The sequence below is a fragment of the Gopherus evgoodei genome, chromosome 24 (genome assembly GCF_007399415.2).
Source record: "Gopherus evgoodei ecotype Sinaloan lineage chromosome 24, rGopEvg1_v1.p, whole genome shotgun sequence".
NCBI lineage: Eukaryota > Metazoa > Chordata > Testudines > Testudinidae > Gopherus > Gopherus evgoodei.
In genome coordinates, this window is record NC_044345.1 from 8,593,357 (window position 1) to 8,611,544 (window position 18,188).

The 18,188-nt window shown below is 52.2% G+C and overlaps 2 protein-coding genes across 5 annotated transcripts in view; one reads left to right on the forward strand and one right to left on the reverse strand.

Annotated features, from left to right (window-relative positions):
* Positions 1 to 3,462: 3,462 nt before the first annotated feature.
* Positions 3,463 to 11,771, forward strand: LOC115639535. 2 transcript variants are annotated; one of them, XM_030542431.1, is made up of 6 exons: positions 3,463 to 3,593; positions 5,478 to 5,624; positions 5,898 to 6,020; positions 6,670 to 6,780; positions 8,262 to 8,379; positions 9,315 to 11,771. In XM_030542431.1, exons 1-6 carry the CDS (start codon positions 3,528 to 3,530, stop codon positions 9,347 to 9,349), a joined length of 600 nt encoding a protein of 199 aa, XP_030398291.1. In that variant the 5' UTR covers positions 3,463 to 3,527; the 3' UTR covers positions 9,350 to 11,771. The 2 variants fall into 2 exon arrangements, with proteins under 2 accessions (XP_030398291.1, XP_030398290.1); XM_030542430.1 differs by lacking the exon at positions 3,463 to 3,593 and having other exon boundaries at positions 5,010 to 5,624.
* Positions 11,772 to 11,859: 88 nt separating this feature from the next.
* LOC115639534 (26S proteasome non-ATPase regulatory subunit 4) overlaps positions 11,860 to 18,188 on the reverse strand; it is a 69,011-nt gene continuing 62,682 nt past the window's right edge. For all 3 annotated transcript variants that reach the window (XM_030542427.1, XM_030542426.1, XM_030542429.1), the window contains 6 exons: positions 16,417 to 16,485; positions 14,198 to 14,413; positions 13,995 to 14,103; positions 13,266 to 13,397; positions 12,594 to 12,661; positions 11,860 to 12,220 (listed from right to left, as the gene is read on the reverse strand). In XM_030542427.1, coding sequence (XP_030398287.1) covers positions 12,053 to 12,220; positions 12,594 to 12,661; positions 13,266 to 13,397; positions 13,995 to 14,103; positions 14,198 to 14,413; positions 16,417 to 16,485 — 762 coding nt within the window. In that variant the 3' untranslated portion in view covers positions 11,860 to 12,052. The remainder of the gene's footprint in view (positions 12,221 to 12,593; positions 12,662 to 13,265; positions 13,398 to 13,994; positions 14,104 to 14,197; positions 14,414 to 16,416; positions 16,486 to 18,188) is intronic.

Sequence of the window (18,188 nt, forward strand, 5' to 3'; positions counted from 1 at the left end):
AAACCGGCTGCCAACTAGACATAGAGCCATTTATCACTACCCGTTGAGCTTGACGCTCTAGCCAGCCATTCAGAGGGAATGAACAGAACAGGGCAGTTATCGAGTGATCCAGCCCATCGTCCAGTCTCAGCAGCAGGCAGTCAGAGGCTAGGGCCACCCAGAACATGAGGTTACTTCCATGACCACCTTGGCTAATAGCCATTGATGGACCTATCCTGCAGGAACTCATCTCATTATTTTTTGATCCCACTTATACTTCTGGCCTTCACAACATCCCCTGGCAACGAATTCCACAGGTTGACCTGTGTGTGGTGTGCAGAAGTACTTCCTTTGGCTTGCTTTAAACCTGCTGCCTGTTAATTTCATCAGGTGACCCCTGGCTCTTGTGTTATGCAATGAGATAACTAACACATCCCCATTCACTTTCTCCACACCACGCATGATTTTACAGACCCCTATCCTAGCCCTTCTCAGTTGTCTCTTTTCTCAGCTGACTGGTCCCAGTGAGCGTCGTTTCTCTTCTTATGTAAGTTATTCCAGCCCCTAATCATGTTATTACCCTGCTGTGTCCCTTTTCCAATTCTAGTCAATCTTTTTGGAGATGGTGCAGCCAGCAGTGCCCGCAGTACACCAGACGGGGTGTACCACAGATTTATACAGTGGCATGACCCTGCCCTTTCTATACACTGTGGAGAACAAGTCTTTCCTGCCTCTGCCTTGGGCAGACGGATGCTAACCTGGTGAGACATAGGAGCTAGATCCAGGATCCCCAGGCTGCTTGCAAATTTCTCCTTCCCAACCAGCCCGCCTGAGGGCTCCAGTGACCCCCCCTCCCCAGCTCTATTTTCCACCCGAGGGGCCGAGGCCAATTTTATCTCCCAGGGCCTGGAGCTGTTCAGTGCCCAGCCTTTAATTGCAACTCGCCTTCAGCTCAATATCACCGAACAATCTTCCCTTTATGCTGCCTCAAAACCAGCCGAGCACAGCGCCGGCCCCTTCTCGAAAGCTGAGTGGGCTCCCACAGGAGCCCGGCATGACACAGCACATCCCAGCGCACAGGGGCCCGTTTGTGTCCCAGCCCTGCCTTTTGCCAGCAGGGGCCCAGCCAGCTTATCAGTGATCAGGTTTCCTTTGAAAGGCCCTTTTCCCAGGAGCTTGGAATGTGGAATCTGAGCAGGTCGGCTGAAAGCAGAGCTGGACTGTGCTTGGGGTACTTGTGGGGGAGAGGCTGGTACCAATCTGCCATGGCAAGGGGACTGCCCTCCCTCCATCGTTAACCACGCGAGTTGAGAAAGCCGGGTTAGCATAGGGACAGTGGAGAGTTCTGCCCCCCTTTAAGTAAGGTGACTCCCTCCCACCCCCTGAAATAATGAGATCTTCTCCCAGAATTTCAGGTCCTTCCAGGACCCAGTGAGCCACCCAGACAGGGAGAGAGCTACAGTAAGAGCACAGCAGTCCCCCCGGCCATCTCCTCCACATGCAACATTGCCAAACCCCCAATGTTCAAAAATCCCGAGTCAGGCTCACCAAAAATCCCAAGATTATGCACAAATAATAGATGTAGGGTTCTTTTTATTTGCCTTCTAGTTTGGGGGCCTTTAGGGTGCACTGGGGTCACATGTTGAAGCTTTCTCCACAGCCTCGAGGGCCAGAAAGTGACTTTTTCTTTAAGAATGAAGGCTGAAATCATCACGTCTCCCTGTGACTCCAGGAGCTGAGGCTTTAAGGAAGAATCATTATGAGATTCATGACAAAATCAGAAGAGTTGGCCACACTGCAAATGCAACAGTGGCAGCAAAGTTTAGGGTAAGCAAAGAAGCTGCGGGTTTTCTCTAGCACCCATCACTGGAGCATCCAGGTGCTCTGCCCCATGGCTTCCCCTCTGTATCACAGTCAGGCTGTCTCTCACTCTGGGCTCCTTGCATGACATGCTGCCGTTCATTGATAGAGGAGGGGCACAGTTGCGCTCTAACTTTGTAGGCCCAACAGAGTCATGGCCCAGCCAAGGGCTACAAAGGAGGATGCAACACACCAATTTTCTAGCACACCTTCCAAGCCAGCTGCAGCGCGAGGACACTTCACGGAGTCGACAGGCAGCCGACGGAGAGGGAGCGAGGCATCTGCAGAGAGAGCTGGCAGATCCAGGAGTTTACTGCCAGTGAAAGACTCCGCAACCCCTAGGCAGCCTGCAATCATCCATTCCTAGATGTTCGTCACCATCAGAGAACCCCCCAGTTCTGGTGGTAGGCAGGGCTGGCACGTCAGCTTTGAGCCCAGCCAGCAAGGAGAAGAGTGAGTTATTTTACTCCAATTCAGAAGCCAATTGTAGGATTCCAGATTTAGACCTGGCCTCAAAAGCTCCGCTGGGCCGTAGCAAGCCCCAAGTTCTGGGCTGCTCCCCATCACACAGGGCTGAGCTCCATGGGAAAGACACACAGGGCAAACATCAAATGTGAATTTCAAAGGTTGGGGGTGGGGGCTCTTTCTGCATACGAGGGGCTTTATGTGGTTTAGCGGAATTCAGCTAGAAACAGGACTAGCTAAACTGACGTCCACGCAGCCCCTAACACCAGTTACTAGATTGATTTGAAAGCACGTTCTCATTTATGCCCATGCAGCTTCCTCCGACAGCCACACCCTCGGTCGTGTTAAAAAAGCACAGGCTTGGATTTAGGGAGAAAAATCAGCCATTGGGGTTGGTGGGTGTTTTATTTTAAAACCACAGATGTGGGTGCTGGTTACGGGGTGGGGCTGGGACATTAGCTTGGGATGTAGGCGACCGGCATTCAGTTCCGTTAACGCCACACAAAATGGCAGAGGAGGAGGGAGACCCCTGTTCAGATCCTCTCTCTTCTTCAGGCAGAGGGGGGAACCGAACTGGGCTCTGCCAAGTCCCAGGGGCATCCCCTAACCCCTGGGCTAAAGCCTGTCAGGGAGGCGCTCCTCTTGCTCCATGGCATGGTGTTAAGCAAGCACCTAACGCACGCTCGCAAGGAACAGCTCAGGGTGTTCTAGAGTGGACGCATTCAGGAGTCACTTCGAGAGGGGTGGTTCTAGACCTTTAGTGAAACACCTCAGGCTCCAGCAGATCCCTCTGGGCACAGGGCCTGCCCTGGGAGGTTGTTTAAGGCACAAGCTGGGCCATTCTTTTCCCTTGGCACAACATGTTCCAGAAGCAGAACATAATCTAAGGGAGAGGGGAGGATTCTTGCAGCCTCCCTCTCCACATCCTGTCCTGCGAGGTTCCGATCACAGCTGCAGACAGAAACCGCTTCGGGTTGTGCGCTCGGGGCTATTGTTGGGGCGCAGGCAGAATAGGACAAAGAGGTAACTCAGGCTGCAGGAAGGGGGGGGGCAGGTGCACAGCTGGGAGGCTCCACTATAGGCCTCAATCCCATTGGACAGGCACAGCCCAAGTAAGGCCGCCCCCCAGCTTTGCAACCCCTATAAGACACCCGGAGCTCCGGTGCCGCTGGCTGAGTGCGAGAAGGGGTCTAGATCGCCTGCGTCCCTGGCGCTCCTGGCGAATGTCTGCTGAAGAGAAGAGCCCTGATTCCTGGCCAGCTGGACTGCAGGTGAAGAGCCCCCCATATGTAAGTGACAGATCAGGCGCTGGAGCGGGGGGTGACAGACTGATCCTTGGGGAGAGGAGTTTGGGGAGCACGGGGGCTCAATCCAACTCCTAGGATATGGCATCCAACTCACTAAGGCACCTGCGGGGTGGTAGCTGCAGCTGGAAGGAGAGGCCAGGGACCGTGGGTGCCACAGAACACGAATGCCCCTGTCCCAGAGACGGTCCCTCCAGGGCAGGAGAAGGCACTTCTCCTCCTCCTCCTCCTGCCGCCAAAACAGAGCCAGGCTGGGCTACCACTGCAGCTGCATTTGGTCCTGGGAAGCCTGGTCCCTCCCATGCCCCAGCACCAACGTGCCCTCAGCTGGGTGGGGAAGTGGAGCAGAAAACAGGCGCCAGCCCCCTCCTGGGGGGCAGAGAAATTTGAGGGGGATAAGGAGATGCCCAAGCACTGTGGGGGAGAAGTTAGGGGAAAGGGGTCAGGACCAGGGAGAGTAAAAGGTTAGAGCGGCTGGAGAAGGGACATACAGGGGGTGATGAGAAACCGGGAGAGGAGGGGGACGACCTCTGAACCTCTCTCCAAGCACCAGAGCCCACAGACTTGGAGCAAGAGGCAGGCTTGATCCCCAGCCCCGCACGGAGGGGCCTATGCTGGGTGCCTGGCTCCATCCACCCCAGGCTGTGGCTCTTTCGCCCCTTGGTTAGCGCAGAGAGGCGCCCAGCCAGCTTGAAGTTAAGCTGATGGCAGAGACGCCCAGGATGGCTTCACTCTCCTCTTCCTTTGCCACAGCGGTCCCTGGGTTCCTCTTCCCAACAAAGGCCTGTGCCTTAAGGAGGAGCTGGGTTACTCTGGAATGGGGCTGCTGCCCGGCACTCAGAACACGGCACTAAGACTCCTGAGTTCTCTTCCTAGCCTGAGGAGGGGAGCAAGATCTAGTGGTTAGAGCAGGGGCTGGAGATCTTGGCTTCTGTCCCTGGCTCTGCTGAAGTTTTGCTGAGAAGTGCTCTCAAAGTTCAGACCCCCTCTCTGGGGCGCAGTTTCCCTACCTCTCGGCAGCTAGTAGCCCAGCGGGACCACTCCGGCTCCAGAGGAAATCAGATTAGTCTCAAGTGTCATGTTCAGGTTCCTTTAAACATCCTACAAAGCTCAGCCGACAGGAGCTGGCTGCAAGGGAAACAGGAGCCGCGGCAGCATCGGGAGCCCAGACAGTGCCGCCGTGGCCTGGTGCAGGGGAGAGAAATTGTCTGGAAACAAAGGGACAGTGAATTTCCACAGCAATTTGCATCCAGGCGGCTCCTGGCACTTTACTACCACCCCTTCTCTTAGCCTCACACTTACCAGCAGGCAGGATTATCAGACTCTATTCATAGATGTTGAGGCGAGCAGAGTAGGAATGGGGCAGAGACCATCTCTTTGTTCTGTTTGTACAGCACCTAGCGCAACGGGGGCCGGGGCTGCAGCTCTAGGCACTACAGTAATACACCTCACAACAGGCAGAAGTAGGTTTGACATTAAAGACCCCTGCCCCCTTCCAACAGCCAGCTGGGAAGGGAGCTGTCATGGCACCTCCAGTCCCCTAGCCCCTCTGCCTAGACGGGGCCATTGCCTGGGGTGGTTCCGCACTGGGCTCAGACTTGCCACATTCATTTCACACACGGGCCTCCGAGTGGCAGCACCTTCCCAGGGCCACCACGCTAGGCCGGATGTTGAACTGGTGCCATGGCAGCAATGGGCTCTTCAGCCCAGGAAAGAGCGAAGTCCGGCCTCTGCTGAGGTTGGCTAGCAGCAGCAGGGAATCCAGCCTGCTGCAGAGTGAGCCTCTTGGACCAGATGGCTCCGGCCACGGGATCCTTCTCAGCACACCCCGTCTGCTGCCTGCTGCCCAACACTCTCCCTCTTCCTCAGACCTTCCACTCCAGCCTGGAGATGCAGGGGACTCCTCCCTCCAGCCCCAAGCTGGTGATCCTGACTCTGGGGGCGGTCGCAGTCCTCACCATCAGCATCATAGGGGTCCTTGTGGCAACATATCTCGGGCGAACTACCTGCCTCCAGGTACAGCGAGGGGATTGGGGGGAGGGAGGTGTTGGGCCTGGCTCCCTGTGCAGGAAGGAAGGGAAATCTGAAAGGAGAGGGGAGGGCCAGGGGTTCCTAGCTAAGCAGATCAGCTTGCTCCAGGCTAGCAGGGAGAACATGGAGGGGAGGGTGCCTAGGAGGAATGGTAGCTAACGGGGATTTCTCGTGGTGACCAGTCAGTGGGGGCTGGCACATCCCCCTGTTCCTCCTAATCCAATTTCCTTCCCTTTCCCTCCCTTTGCCCTGCTCAAGCGAGATGCCTACGGCTACCTGCCTACGCAGGTGAACGTCCAGAACGAAGCGTCGCTGCTCCTGGCTCTCAGCGAGCTGGGAGAACAGGGCGTTGCGCCAGGGATAACCTGTGACCTAAGAAATGTAAGTACAGTGGGTTTGGGGTGCTGGGGAAGATGTAGACATCCATCATGCATTGCAGGGGCCCCTTCCACACCAAGGCCCCTCTGCTTCGCTGACGGCCTACACAGAACTACCACTGAGAGGCAGCCACCTCCGGGGTGGGACGCAGTGGAGAGCAAACAACCCGCAACAATGCTACTGGAGAGCTGAGAACCAGACGCGAGAGAAAGTCCCAGCTCTGATTGGGCTGCAGAATAGAATGATCCCAGCTAGGACTGGCTGCCTCCCACCCAGAATGCCACGGGGGTCTAATGAACACAGTCCTTGCTCAGTGGTAAGTCTCCACAGCAGCTGTGGACAATGGGTGCAGCGGAGGCCAGCAGGACAGGCTCCATTGTCATCTCCTCCCCAATGCTTATGCTTCTCGGCTGCATCGGGGCCAGGCTAACACCTGCCACGAGCACAGATCAGCAGGGAAAGTCCCATGTGCTCTAACTCAGGGAGGAAGCACACAGGATACCAGCCTGTCCCCAGCTTGATCCAGCATTGTGGGATTAAACACAACCTCCCCTGCTGCGCCACCCTAGCAGCACTCCAGCCGCGAAGCCCTGCCCAGAGGCTACCACGACAGGCTTTCACAGTGGGGTGCTCTCGCTTTCCCCCCTCCCAGCACCTGATGGTGTATCACGGGCAGCCAGAAGGGTGCGTGGCCCGGAAGATGGAACCCTCCGACCAGCTGCCATCCTGCCAGGAGCTGGAAAGCTACTTCCAGGCTGTATTGGTAAATAAATGCCCAAGAGATGCTGCAGCTGCCCCCATAACACCCCCCCTCCCCGTCAGACAGGGCCCCTCAAATCCATCCGGTCTCTGAGAGGGTGGGGGGGGGCACTCCTAATCAGTGGAGCTCTGATAAGAGCAGAGGCCAAAGGTGGCCAGCCTGCAAGAGAAGCATTTCCCCCATCCCCTCTGACTGACGGTGGCGCTGAGCCTGATCTGTTCACCAGAGGCCTCCACTGAGCCTGGGGCTGGAGCTCCAACGCAGCCATCATTCCCCTTCTCCTCTCCAGTGAGAAATGGCCAGGCTGGATCAGACCCAAGGTCCATCTAGCCCCCTACCTGCCTCCCCCCAGGGACTCCAGGAGAAAAGCGAGACCCCTGCAGCAGGCAGCAGTGGGCTGGCCCTCCTTAACGGCTCACCCTGATCCCTACCAGAGCCTCACCAGTTCTGAAGTTTCAGGTTCTCTCCCCCACACACCCACCCTTTCCATGGCTCTAATGCTAACAGTCATCCAGATCCTGCTCTCCAGCCAGCCGAGCAGGACAGGGCTGGGGTCCAGGATCTGGAGCCCTCCCCGCCAGTAGGAATGAGAGCATATGGGCCCTTGGCTCAGGGAAAGGAGCCCAGTGGCCCAAATCAGGGTAGCTCTGCTCTCAGGCACAGGGGCCCATTGCAATTCCACTTATATGTGGTGGGAGGCGGCGGAGCTGGAGCCACTGCCTGCCAGAACCAGGAGTGATGCCAAAGCAGCCCAGGAATTGCTCCACAGATCAGCGACGAGGCAGTCAGGTGCTCAGGCTTAGACATGTCAGCCCTGCGGCACAGACTAGAAAAATACCCCACTGGCCGGAAAGGGGCTGAACGATGGAAATACTAGGCCCAGGTAGCCCCACCCCTACAGGCCTGCTGAGCATGCTCCAGCGCAGGGTAAAGGTGCTCAGAAGGGGGGGACAGGCTGCAGGACACAGGCAACCTTCTCCAGAAAGCCAGGCAGAAGGTTGAGCCTGAGAGGGGACCACAGCATGGATAAGGCCCCCAGGCAGAGCCTTCCTCTCATAAGAACCAGCAGATCCTACTCGTCTGGACTTTTCTTAAGCAACTGAGTGTTGAGATAGTGGTCATGTCCCCAAACTGAAGGGAAGTGACCCAGGGTAGCAGACTTAGATGCTCTGCAGGGAGGGCCTTGCTGGTGTTGCTTCCCACAGTGCACTGGGCTGGGACTTGATGAAGAGGGAGGGACCAGGTCCCTCTAGCACTGCCCCCTTCAAAGGGCTGTCACCCACATGCAGCTGGAGGCCAGAAGATTCCAAGCGAAGGGTCAGGAACTAGGTACCTCTACTGCCCGACAGACAGGCAAAGGGCTGGTCAGGTGCACTAATCACTAGACTGCCCAGCCCTCCAAATCCCCTGTCACACCCTTCCAAGGCGAGATTCTTTGGCTGCTGTATCAAAGCCTCCCACTCAATTGTCTGATCTCACTGCAGAGAAACGCTACACTGGGGATTACCTCGGATGTTCAGAGCATGGGGACTAGCTCCCTGGGCAGCCTGACCACCCTGCTTTGCAGCAACAAACCCACGTATTTGATCACAGCCTTTGCACGTAAGTAGCACAACCTCAGGCTCAACGGGCCCCAGGGAAATCGCTGTGCATGTTAACCAGCTTGGGGCAGATGGGAAAGCCAAGTTTGCAGCCATGACATAGACCCAGTTTTGCAAGACTGGGCTACGCAAACCTGCACGAGCAGCCTCTAAAGACTGATCCTGGCCCTGCTAGCCACTGGCTCCATCTTCCCTAAAAGGGGAGTTGCCAGAGCTATTTGGCCGGCTAGACCCAAAAAGTTAATATAGGAGTCGCATCACAGTGAGTTGCAGCGTTTGCCTGACCAAGTCCTGGGCCCCTAGTTACATTGAAATATCCTATAAGGGGGATCCTGGCCAGAGATGCAAAATTAGGGATGCAGAACTAGGTCTAGGCATAACGAGTTCTCATTACCGTGTTGTACACACGTCTACAAGAGCTGATTTGACAGCAGCAAAAGAATGGCAACCAATGCAAGTTCTGCTGGCATCAGCCAAAGGCTATTATTGCGTGGTCTGGCTGAGACCTGCCCCATTTAATGCCTCTCTGGACAGTCCTACTCAGCAGCTTGGGGTTAGAAGAGGATTCCCAGCTCAATCATTTACAAGGACACATGAAAGAGGTGGTGGAACCCCGTCTCTTGGGACACTCTAGAACTAGACTGGTCAGAGCAGTAGTGGGGCGACCGTGCACCGCCCATGTGCCATCTCTTGTTTCTTTACTAATCACTATGAAAACACCAAAACCCCTGTGATAGTAGCCACTAAATGAAACCAGCCTATCACATTATGATGAGTGACACACACCCTTTGGTGGCAGAACAGTCTGGGACATGCCCACTGGCAATTCAGGCGTAACTAAGAGCAGAGGTAGCCAGAGCTGATCAGCCATTTAAGGCCCATCAGGGCAGAGGAGGGCTATTGCTTACTAAAGCTCTTGATTTTGTGTCCACGCAGCTTCCCCCAGGCATCACATAAGCATGGCTGCTTAGCAAGCCCACGGCTCATGCAGGGAACACCAGACTGCAAATCCAGCTGTCTCGACTTACTGTATTAATTCCAACTGCATCCATCTGGGATGGCCACGCACACGTCAGAGTTTCTAGCCTTGGGTTCTATCTTTCGGGGGAGAACCGACAACTAACAAGTGTGGGATTCTGTATCACTGCTTTGCCCGAGATAATCAGTAGCAATAAAATACAGAGATGTGACAAGTTGCCGAGTTACCCATAGCATCATCATGTATCGAACTAATCAACTCAGAAGCAAAAGCCAGTCTGCAGAGATTCTTCATTACGTTGTCATTCACATGGGCATGGGTTTGGTGCTTCCTTAGCACGTTCTGTACTACAGGAAGCCCTCGGTGGGGATACAAGGAAAATATATTAATGACTGACACAGTGATCAATAAAGAGCACCACAAAACAGCCTTTGTTTCCGTGTGGATAATTTCCAGTGCTGATAATACTTCCTAGCAAGCACTCTGCTGCGCAGAAGCGAAGAGTTCCTGAGCAGAGTCTTTGGCTTTTAAATCTTTGAGACAAGGAGAGTCATCACTTGGGTACGTTCTCAGCAGCTGCGGTAACGGGGGTTCTGTTGTAGCACATGGATTTTGGATGGGTGAGTTGAGGAGATAAAGTAAACTGGGCCCTACAGCCCTTTGAAGACTACAGGGCACTGGTGTCCTCACTGCTCCACAGCCACAGCAAGGGAGTCCCCATGTATTCTGCACTGCTTCCCAGAGGCTGCCTGGTCTGAAAGCAGAGCTCAGATAAGGCCACAGAAACAAGATGGTGCCAGACTGCCTCTTGGAACTGCTGAGAACTAGATAGTGCAGCCGTCCATTTGCACTTCAGAGGTGGGTTTAAAGCCCGGGTACATCACAGCTGGAGAGACAGTCCAAGCTGTTTAGGCCTGTATGTAACAATATGCACCTCTCTGGTATGGCTCAGCCAGACGACATTTTTGGTGGGCAAGTTCACATGGCTGGATAAAGTCCGACCAGGGAATTTCCAACACAGCTCTCATCCTGACCTGCAGGCCATCTGCTGGTGCAGCCTGAGGCTTCCTTCCGAGCTCTGTTAACATACCTAACTCCCACCCTGCTATTCCATGGGAGGGGATTCTTGAGAAGGCTTGTAGGGGTCTTAGCAAATAGGATGTGCTGAGGTGCTTCTGGGCCTTTACCAAATGGCTTCTTGCTGAAAGCTAGGGAACTGCCTCCTGCTAGAAGGGTGATGGCTTTTAATAAAGGGGCAACTACAGTTAAAATAAGGCCTTTCCTTCTGCCCCTTCCCCAATGCACAGACGAGAACAGCACACTAGCATCACTCCTGCCAGCAAACACGTATGTACAGCAGCATTGTGGTCATTTAGTCTGAGCTCCCGCATTAACACAGGGCAGAACATTTAATCCAGCGATTCCTACATGAAGTCTGCTGAGCTGAGCTGGAGGACCTGCTGACGGACTCTGAGAATTTACTCCATCCTTATGGTTCCGTTCTGTTGGGATGTTTCTCTCACGGATAACAATTTGCCCCCCCCGCCCTCGTCTGAACCTTGCCAACTTCCACTTTCCACCACTGGCTCTTGTTAAGCCTTCGCTAGACTTAGGAGCACCAAGGTATCAAATTGATGCATAACTTTTCCATAGGCAGATAATCCTGTTTGCGTCAATCGGGTTACTCCTGTGAGTAAAAGTTACACAACTGATTAAGTGTTGCAGGATCTAAGCACAGTGGGGAAGGCTCTCAGGGGTTTATTTCCTTTACTCCAAAGGTCCCTATGTACCACAAAGCTGAGAAGGGAATATATTTAAGATCAGCAAGCCGTGGATGTTACTTGGAAGGTTGGATTTGGATTCAGTTCAGTTTAAGGTGGCTTAGGATACCATGGCCTCCTGCTCTAAGTTAGGGGACCTGCATGCTAGAGGGGCCGCAAACTATGCAATGCAGCTTTCCATGGCAGAAGCCCTGTCTACACACAAGTTGTACTGGTGTAGTTAAACCAGCACAACACCCCCAACACGACCCTGGGTACAGTTCTCTCTCTGTATAAAGGGTATGTCATACAAACACAGCTATTTCCACACAGGAAGGGGATGTACTACCCCAGTATAAGGCTCCTCTATCCCAGTATAACCAAGTCCAGACATGGGGCTGTTCTGGTAGATCAGTAAAAAGAGAAGCATTCCCCTGACAGCTGTATCAGTACAAAAGCCCTCTCTAAACCAGGCCTAAGAGATGCAAGGAATTCACTTGGACCCAACTAATCTGGTTTAAGTGAAGCCCTCTCCCACTCTGAAACCTCATGGACCTAAGGGGTAGCTTTCCCTGGAGGTGGGTCACCCCGTCACTGCAGGGATTCTTGCAGCCTGCTCTGAAGCAGATTGTTCTAGCCTGGAGTCAGGAGACTGGGCAAAGTGCACCCCTGCCAATTCCTATGTGCCTCTAAAAAGAACCCATTAGCAGGTTCTATAGTTACTTTAGAAGGGAGATGGAAAAAAATTTAACGTTTTTATTAACTGTTACATCAAGAAAAAAAAATTCCTACCCTTGCCCTGTGATCGCTCCGCAGCTACCTGGAGAACAGTGATTAAGTAAATTGAAGTTATTAGGTTACATGGACCGGAACATGCAGGGCTGAGATTATCCCAATCGCTTGTCAGTAGCAGAGAGGCCAGTACCCCAGTGCCATCACTTCTTCTCCTCTTCCTTTTTGTCTTTGTTCTCCTTGGACGCCTGCGAGGCCAAGGAACCCATGGCGTTGCGGATGGCCTCGTTGTTGGGGTCGACGCCAGGCAGGTTTTCAAGCACGCTCTGTAGGAACTCCGGATCCTGCATCACATCGTAATCATCTTCTTCCTGCACATCCATGAAGAAAGAGTCATTCCCCATCGAGGAAAATATGCTGGAATCTAACAGGCTAGCACTGCTTACTTGAAACACTCCCCCTTATTAGCAGGTGCTGAGCGTACTAGGGAAGGTTTAAGTGGATTGCAGGAACTCATTGAGCCTGGCAGCTCTTGATAAAGGAGATGGGAGTGGCTCTGTGGGGGAAGGGAGACCTAGGGTGCGAGCTGAGCAGTCCTGAGGGAGGAACCTCAGCAGCAGCAAATCCTACTGACAAGGCTTGAACTGAACTTTTACGTTAACCAAGTCTAAGGAGAGGGGGAGTTTGGACTCTACACAGAGTGGATGTGAGAGACTGGGAAAAGGTGGCTGGGGAGACCATCACCTTGGTAGGTTCTGATGTGTCCATGGCTGCACTGCTATCAACTTCTCCCGATTCAGCTTGGGCGAACTCTGAAGAGAGGAAAGAAATGTCTTGGCTATTGAATATTTGCCACTACCTTTACTGTAATAGTATTTATGCTGGGTTGCCAGCAGGGTGTGTATGTAAAGATATTGAAGGCAACTTGCCTGTGGCAGTTAGTGGGCCAGGAGTTTCACAAACCAGACATCCACAATTGCAGGCCTTCAGGTCAGGAGTCTGTCAGCGCTTCATCCCATCCTTGCCTTACCCAGCATATGGCAAATCATTCCCACCCTACTGATCTGCTGCTCCCTGCTACAGACAGCATATCAGTCAAGAGGTGCCTGCGATAATACTGATGGATGCAGCAGGAAGCCTCAAGGCATAATAGTGAGGGTTGAGAAAGGAGATTCAGGCTTGAAGGCCTGACATGAAGGTTCTGACACCCCTCGCCCCCAGACAGGTAGGACATTCATGGAATTCAAGTCCACTCAGACAAGCATTCGCTCATTTTGTGCATCTCAGTTTTTGGGTGCCCAACCTCTGTCAGACGTCCACAGGTGTCAAGAACCAGCTGCTGTCACTGGGACAGCTCACTCAGCACAGGATTTGGCTTTAGGGATTAGACAGCTGTGCTAAATTCTAGCCGCTCACCTGGCCCTTGCAGAGACATCTGCATGGCATAAGCAATCTGCTCCTCTTCTGTCATGCTGCTAAGGTCGGGCAAGCCAGCTCTACCAAACTCCTGCTGGGTGATCGTCATCTTCAATAAGGCATCGTCCGAATCTAGCACAGGGATAAACACAGTACATGTTCCTAGAGCAATTCCCCAACAAATTCTATATTCAGAGAAGAATTCCTCCTCACCACTGAAGAGCAGCCACTTCTGGGGTGGGATGAGAGAGCTGCACAAAGCGCACAGCAACAAGGCGCAACAGTTCAGGACAGGAAAAAATACTGCATTAAACTGTAAGTGCAGAGACAGTTTTAGGGATGGCAGACTGTAGATACCCGAGTAGGGACTCGGCTGAGATACTGGGGCTAACAGTATTCTTGTGGAAAGTGCCATGGGATCTCTAGCCAGTGCATGCGATCAGGGATCTCAGATGAAGGGGAACACCACACTGGGGGGACAGAAGGAATTAACATGTTGAAAGGAAGTGCACTCCTCCCTAATGAATCCCCTGCAGAGCGCAGGTGTCCATCCCATCCTAATGCAACCCGGGCCTGGCTTAGCACCGGAGGCTAGACACGATCTCAGTACAAATGATCTGGCTGCATCAGCAGACTCCCTCTCTCTGTTGCATCGAACTCGCTGCTTTACTCTGTTCACCCCTGCCCCTCCAACTGAAGAGGGATTAGATCCCCCGCCTGGTTTCTTACCATCCCCACCAGTGGCTGTAATTCCTGCCTCAGCAGCGGAAGCAGCTGCAGCTCTCCTGGCCTCTTCCTCCTGCCGCTGCCTCTGTTCCTCCATGGACACACGCAGCGCCTGTAGAGCAGACAATGGGGTAAACTCAAAGCAACAGCATGTTCCCAAACAGTTCGGCTCCTTCAAAGTGATTCTCGGTTCCATCATCTCTTACCAGAGCCAGTTCTGGGTCCGCGCTGGGATCCACTCCAAACTCAAAGTCGCTAGCGCCAAGGCCAAGCATGGCCCCGCCCTCCCCAGCCAAAATGGGGGAACTGATGAGGGCATCGGCAAGGCTAGGGCCAGGGGGCACAGTCACCAGGTGGGAACCAGTCCCATCCTTGCCGTTTAAGGTGTTAATGAAGGCAGTCAGCTTGTCTGTGTTGGCTTCCTAGGGGAGGGGGGGGAGAGAGAAAGAAGAGGTTAGAACTCAGGCTGGCTTCCTCTCATTGGCTTGGCTCAAAGGAGATGATGCTGGGCTGCCCTATGAGCTGTAATAACCCTGAAGTCCTCTTACCAACTGGTGTTCAGGAAGAGAACTCATCTATAATTACAGAAGTACAGAGAACGGTGACCAGGATGCATCAGGGGTATGGAGACATGCCAAGTTTCAGAGCTGCAAGAGGCCATCTGTAGAATGGGCCCCCTCCAATGGGTAACTGATTAAAATTCTCCCCAGGAAGTCCCTGTGCAGAGTGAGGACAGTAGGCTCTAGTCAATTCATCCTGAGTTTGCTTGTGTTTTAGAGTCCTGCTCAAAGGAAGTGCCAGCAGTTTCCTTTCATGGCGGTGTGATCTCACTGGCGATCAGGAACCTTATGGGTGTTATCTGGCAGTCAGCCTGAGGGTGTACCAGCAGCACTAAAGATGAGATTATACCCAACAACCAGAACAAACTTGGTCCTATTTCTCTTCTAACATGGGCACCCCATGTCTTGAATACATCCCTAATTTTCATACTTTTGCCCTCCATCAGAATCATGTTACACTGAGGTTTTGCTGTATCTATCCAGATAGAGCAGTTCAATGTGATATGGCATCAGGCCACTCTGCTTTGCATCTTGATCATCAGCTATGCTGGAAATGGTTGTGGTAGGTTTCTGGGATTCAGCTATCTCAGTTTAGGGAATAAACTCCATCATTCTCCACTGAGTACGGGTTGCCCCTAGGAAAGAAAGTTGGCTAGGGTATCACCCTGGCATCACTGATGCCACCCACACATTAACGATCAGGAAAGAACAGTCACAGAATCCTGTGAAGGCTGCTCCCTCCAAGCAAGTATGTCCCTGGAGATCTGGAAGTGGAGTAGGGATTACTGGGGAAGAGATGGGAAAACTACCAAACCTATTATTTTTCCTGCTCACCTGGAACATCATTACCAGCTTGGTTCTAAAACCAAGCACCAAAAGTCTTTTAAAGTGGTGATTAGATTCTTGCATAGCTAGTGTTGCAGCCCAGAAACACCACTCGGAGGCATATGGTGAGACACTATATGGGGCCATTTCCAGCAAGGACAAGATAACCCAGGAATTCACTTACCTCGATGGAGAGGGGTCACCTCACAGGACTAAATGCCAGACCGACAAAATTTAACCACACTTGTATTCCCAGCACTCCCCACTGTTCCTCAGCCTTACACCACAATACAGCCCTTTGCCCAAGGAAGTCTGAAGCTGACACTGACTAATGTAGCCTGCGACTCATGGAGGTGCATTCCGGAGCATTAACAGTATATTTCATGAACAGTAATTAAAGTCTTTGATGTATGGTTGCAAGTGAATATGGTAACTTCACACTGCCATGGAGGTGTCATCCTAAGGAAGGGCTGGGGTTTTAAATACAAAGGGTAAAGTATGTTTTACATACAAAGGTTTGTGTCACAAACTGATAAAGATGGAGGAAACTCAGAATTACAGGTGGCTTTCTATTTTAACCCCAACACTGTGAAAAGACAGGTGACTAAAGCATGCGGAAACAAAGTTAAAAAAATATTAAAAGAAAGGATGTTCTTCAATACCTTCGCTTATGGAAACAAAGAGTTTTTAAAAATCCAAATTGTTTTCTTTTTGCCCTTCACTTTTAGACTGGTCAATTTCACTGTTAGAGTCAGTTTCACTGAAGCACTAGCAGAAGTGGGAAATGTTTGGGTAGGAAACACAGCAGGGGAATATTTGAGAAGAGTCTCCTTTGGAATCTGCAAAATATTAATGGAAGGATTTCTGTTGTCTGAATAGACCAGCCTTAAAATCCTTGCTGAAGAGATTAAGATAGGGGGAATTGTGATAGTATTCTTCACTGGTGTTCCCAGATAGATAAGAGTCAAGTGTTTGAAAATGGACACCTGGATGGAGTTTGTATTTCAAAGACTCTTGGGAGATCAGTTTAAAAGTCTCACCTCTTCTCCAAAGTTGATGATGTCAACATTTACTTTCTCCTTTTTAAGGCGCTTTGCCAGTTTCACCAGCTGCAATAAAGAGAAAGCAGTGTTAGCCTTTCATCCCTCGTCTTCAGCTCCTACATCTCCTCCACATAACAGAAAGCAGACAAAAGTGCATGGGATTCATTCATCAGGACACAAAGCCAGATATAAAAGCATCTAATTTACAGGTGCCACAGTCTATACAAGCTTCAGAATAAGAGATTATTTCTGTACAGTAAAATGTTTGAGAGGTTTAATTGTATGTACTTTGATTTAATTAAAAAGGCACCTATCTAAAATTCTGATTTTTTTTTTTTATATAAAAACCATCCAGACAAATACAATTAAGAGTTCAGATTTCTGACCGTTCGATGCTTGAAGGCTTTTTTAATACTGCAACCAGATATTAAGCATGATCTGGTGTATGATCTGATTTAAATTCCCCCACCTACTGGGGGCAGATTTAAATTTTCACAGTTGCAGGGAAATTATGGGGCAGTGAGACAATTATTTAATCACAACAGACATTGAGATTCAAAAAGTTAGAGATTTATAACTGTGAAAACACAAATTGTCAACATCACATCAAAATATACAAAGTAAATATCCTTAAATCAAACTCTAGGAAGTTATCAAGCAGCATTTTTCAATGGAAATATTTTTTCATAGGTTTGTATGTGTACAGTGAAATCAATGTTTATCGACATTTACCTACAGAAATCAAATCCTTCCAAGCCTATTTATAAAATAGGTTAAATGAGGCTCTATTTTGATAGAAACTCGTATTGCCTGAGAGAGGATCTGTTACACTTAGGCACTAGGCATACTCAGAGAGCTGAGTGAGGGCTTGTCTACATCAGAAAGTTGCAGCGCTGGTGAGGGAGTTACAGCGCTGCAACTTTGAAGGTGTACACATCTGCAGGGCATCACCAGCGCTGCAACTCCCTGTTTGCAGCGCTGGCCGTACTCCCGTTTTGTCTCGGGTGTAGAGGATCCAGCGCTGGTGATCCAGCGCTGGTAATCCAATGTAGACAGTTACCAGCGCTTTTCTTGACCTCCGTGGAAGGAGGAAGCCTCTGGTAATCAAGCTGGTCTCCTTCCCCAGCTTGCTCTCGCGTTCCCGGAACCCCGAGCAAGCAGGTCTCCTTCCCTGCGGTTTGCAGGGGGGTTCAGGAACGCGAGAGCAAACCGGGAAAGGAGACCAGCTTCGCCGCGGTTTGCTCTCCCGTTCCCCAAGCAAGCAGGTCTCCTTCCCTGCGGTTTGCAGGGTGGCTCCGGGAACGCGAGAGCAAACCGCGGCGAAGCGGGTCTCCTTTCCCGGTTTGCTCTCTAGTTCCCGGAGCCCCGAGCAAGCAGGTCTCCTTCCCTGCGGTTTGCTGGGTGGCTCCGGGAACGCGAGAGCAAACCGGGAAAGGAGACCAGCTTCGCCGCGGTTTGCTCTCCCGTTCCCCGAGCAAGCAGGTCTCCTTCCCTGCGGTTTGCAGGGGCTCCGGGAACGCGAGAGCAAACCGCGGCAAAGCGGGTCTCCTTTCCCGGTTTGCTCTCTCGTTCCCGGAGCCCCGAGCAAGCAGGTCTCCTTCCCTGCGGTTTGCAGGGGCTCCGGGAACGCGAGAGCAAACCGCGGCGAAGCGGGTCTCCTTTCCCGGTTTGCTCTCTCGTTCCCGGAACCCCGAGCAAGCAGGTCTCCTTCCCTGCGGTTTGCAGGGGCTCCGGGAACGCGAGAGCAAACCGCGGCGAAGCGGGTCTCC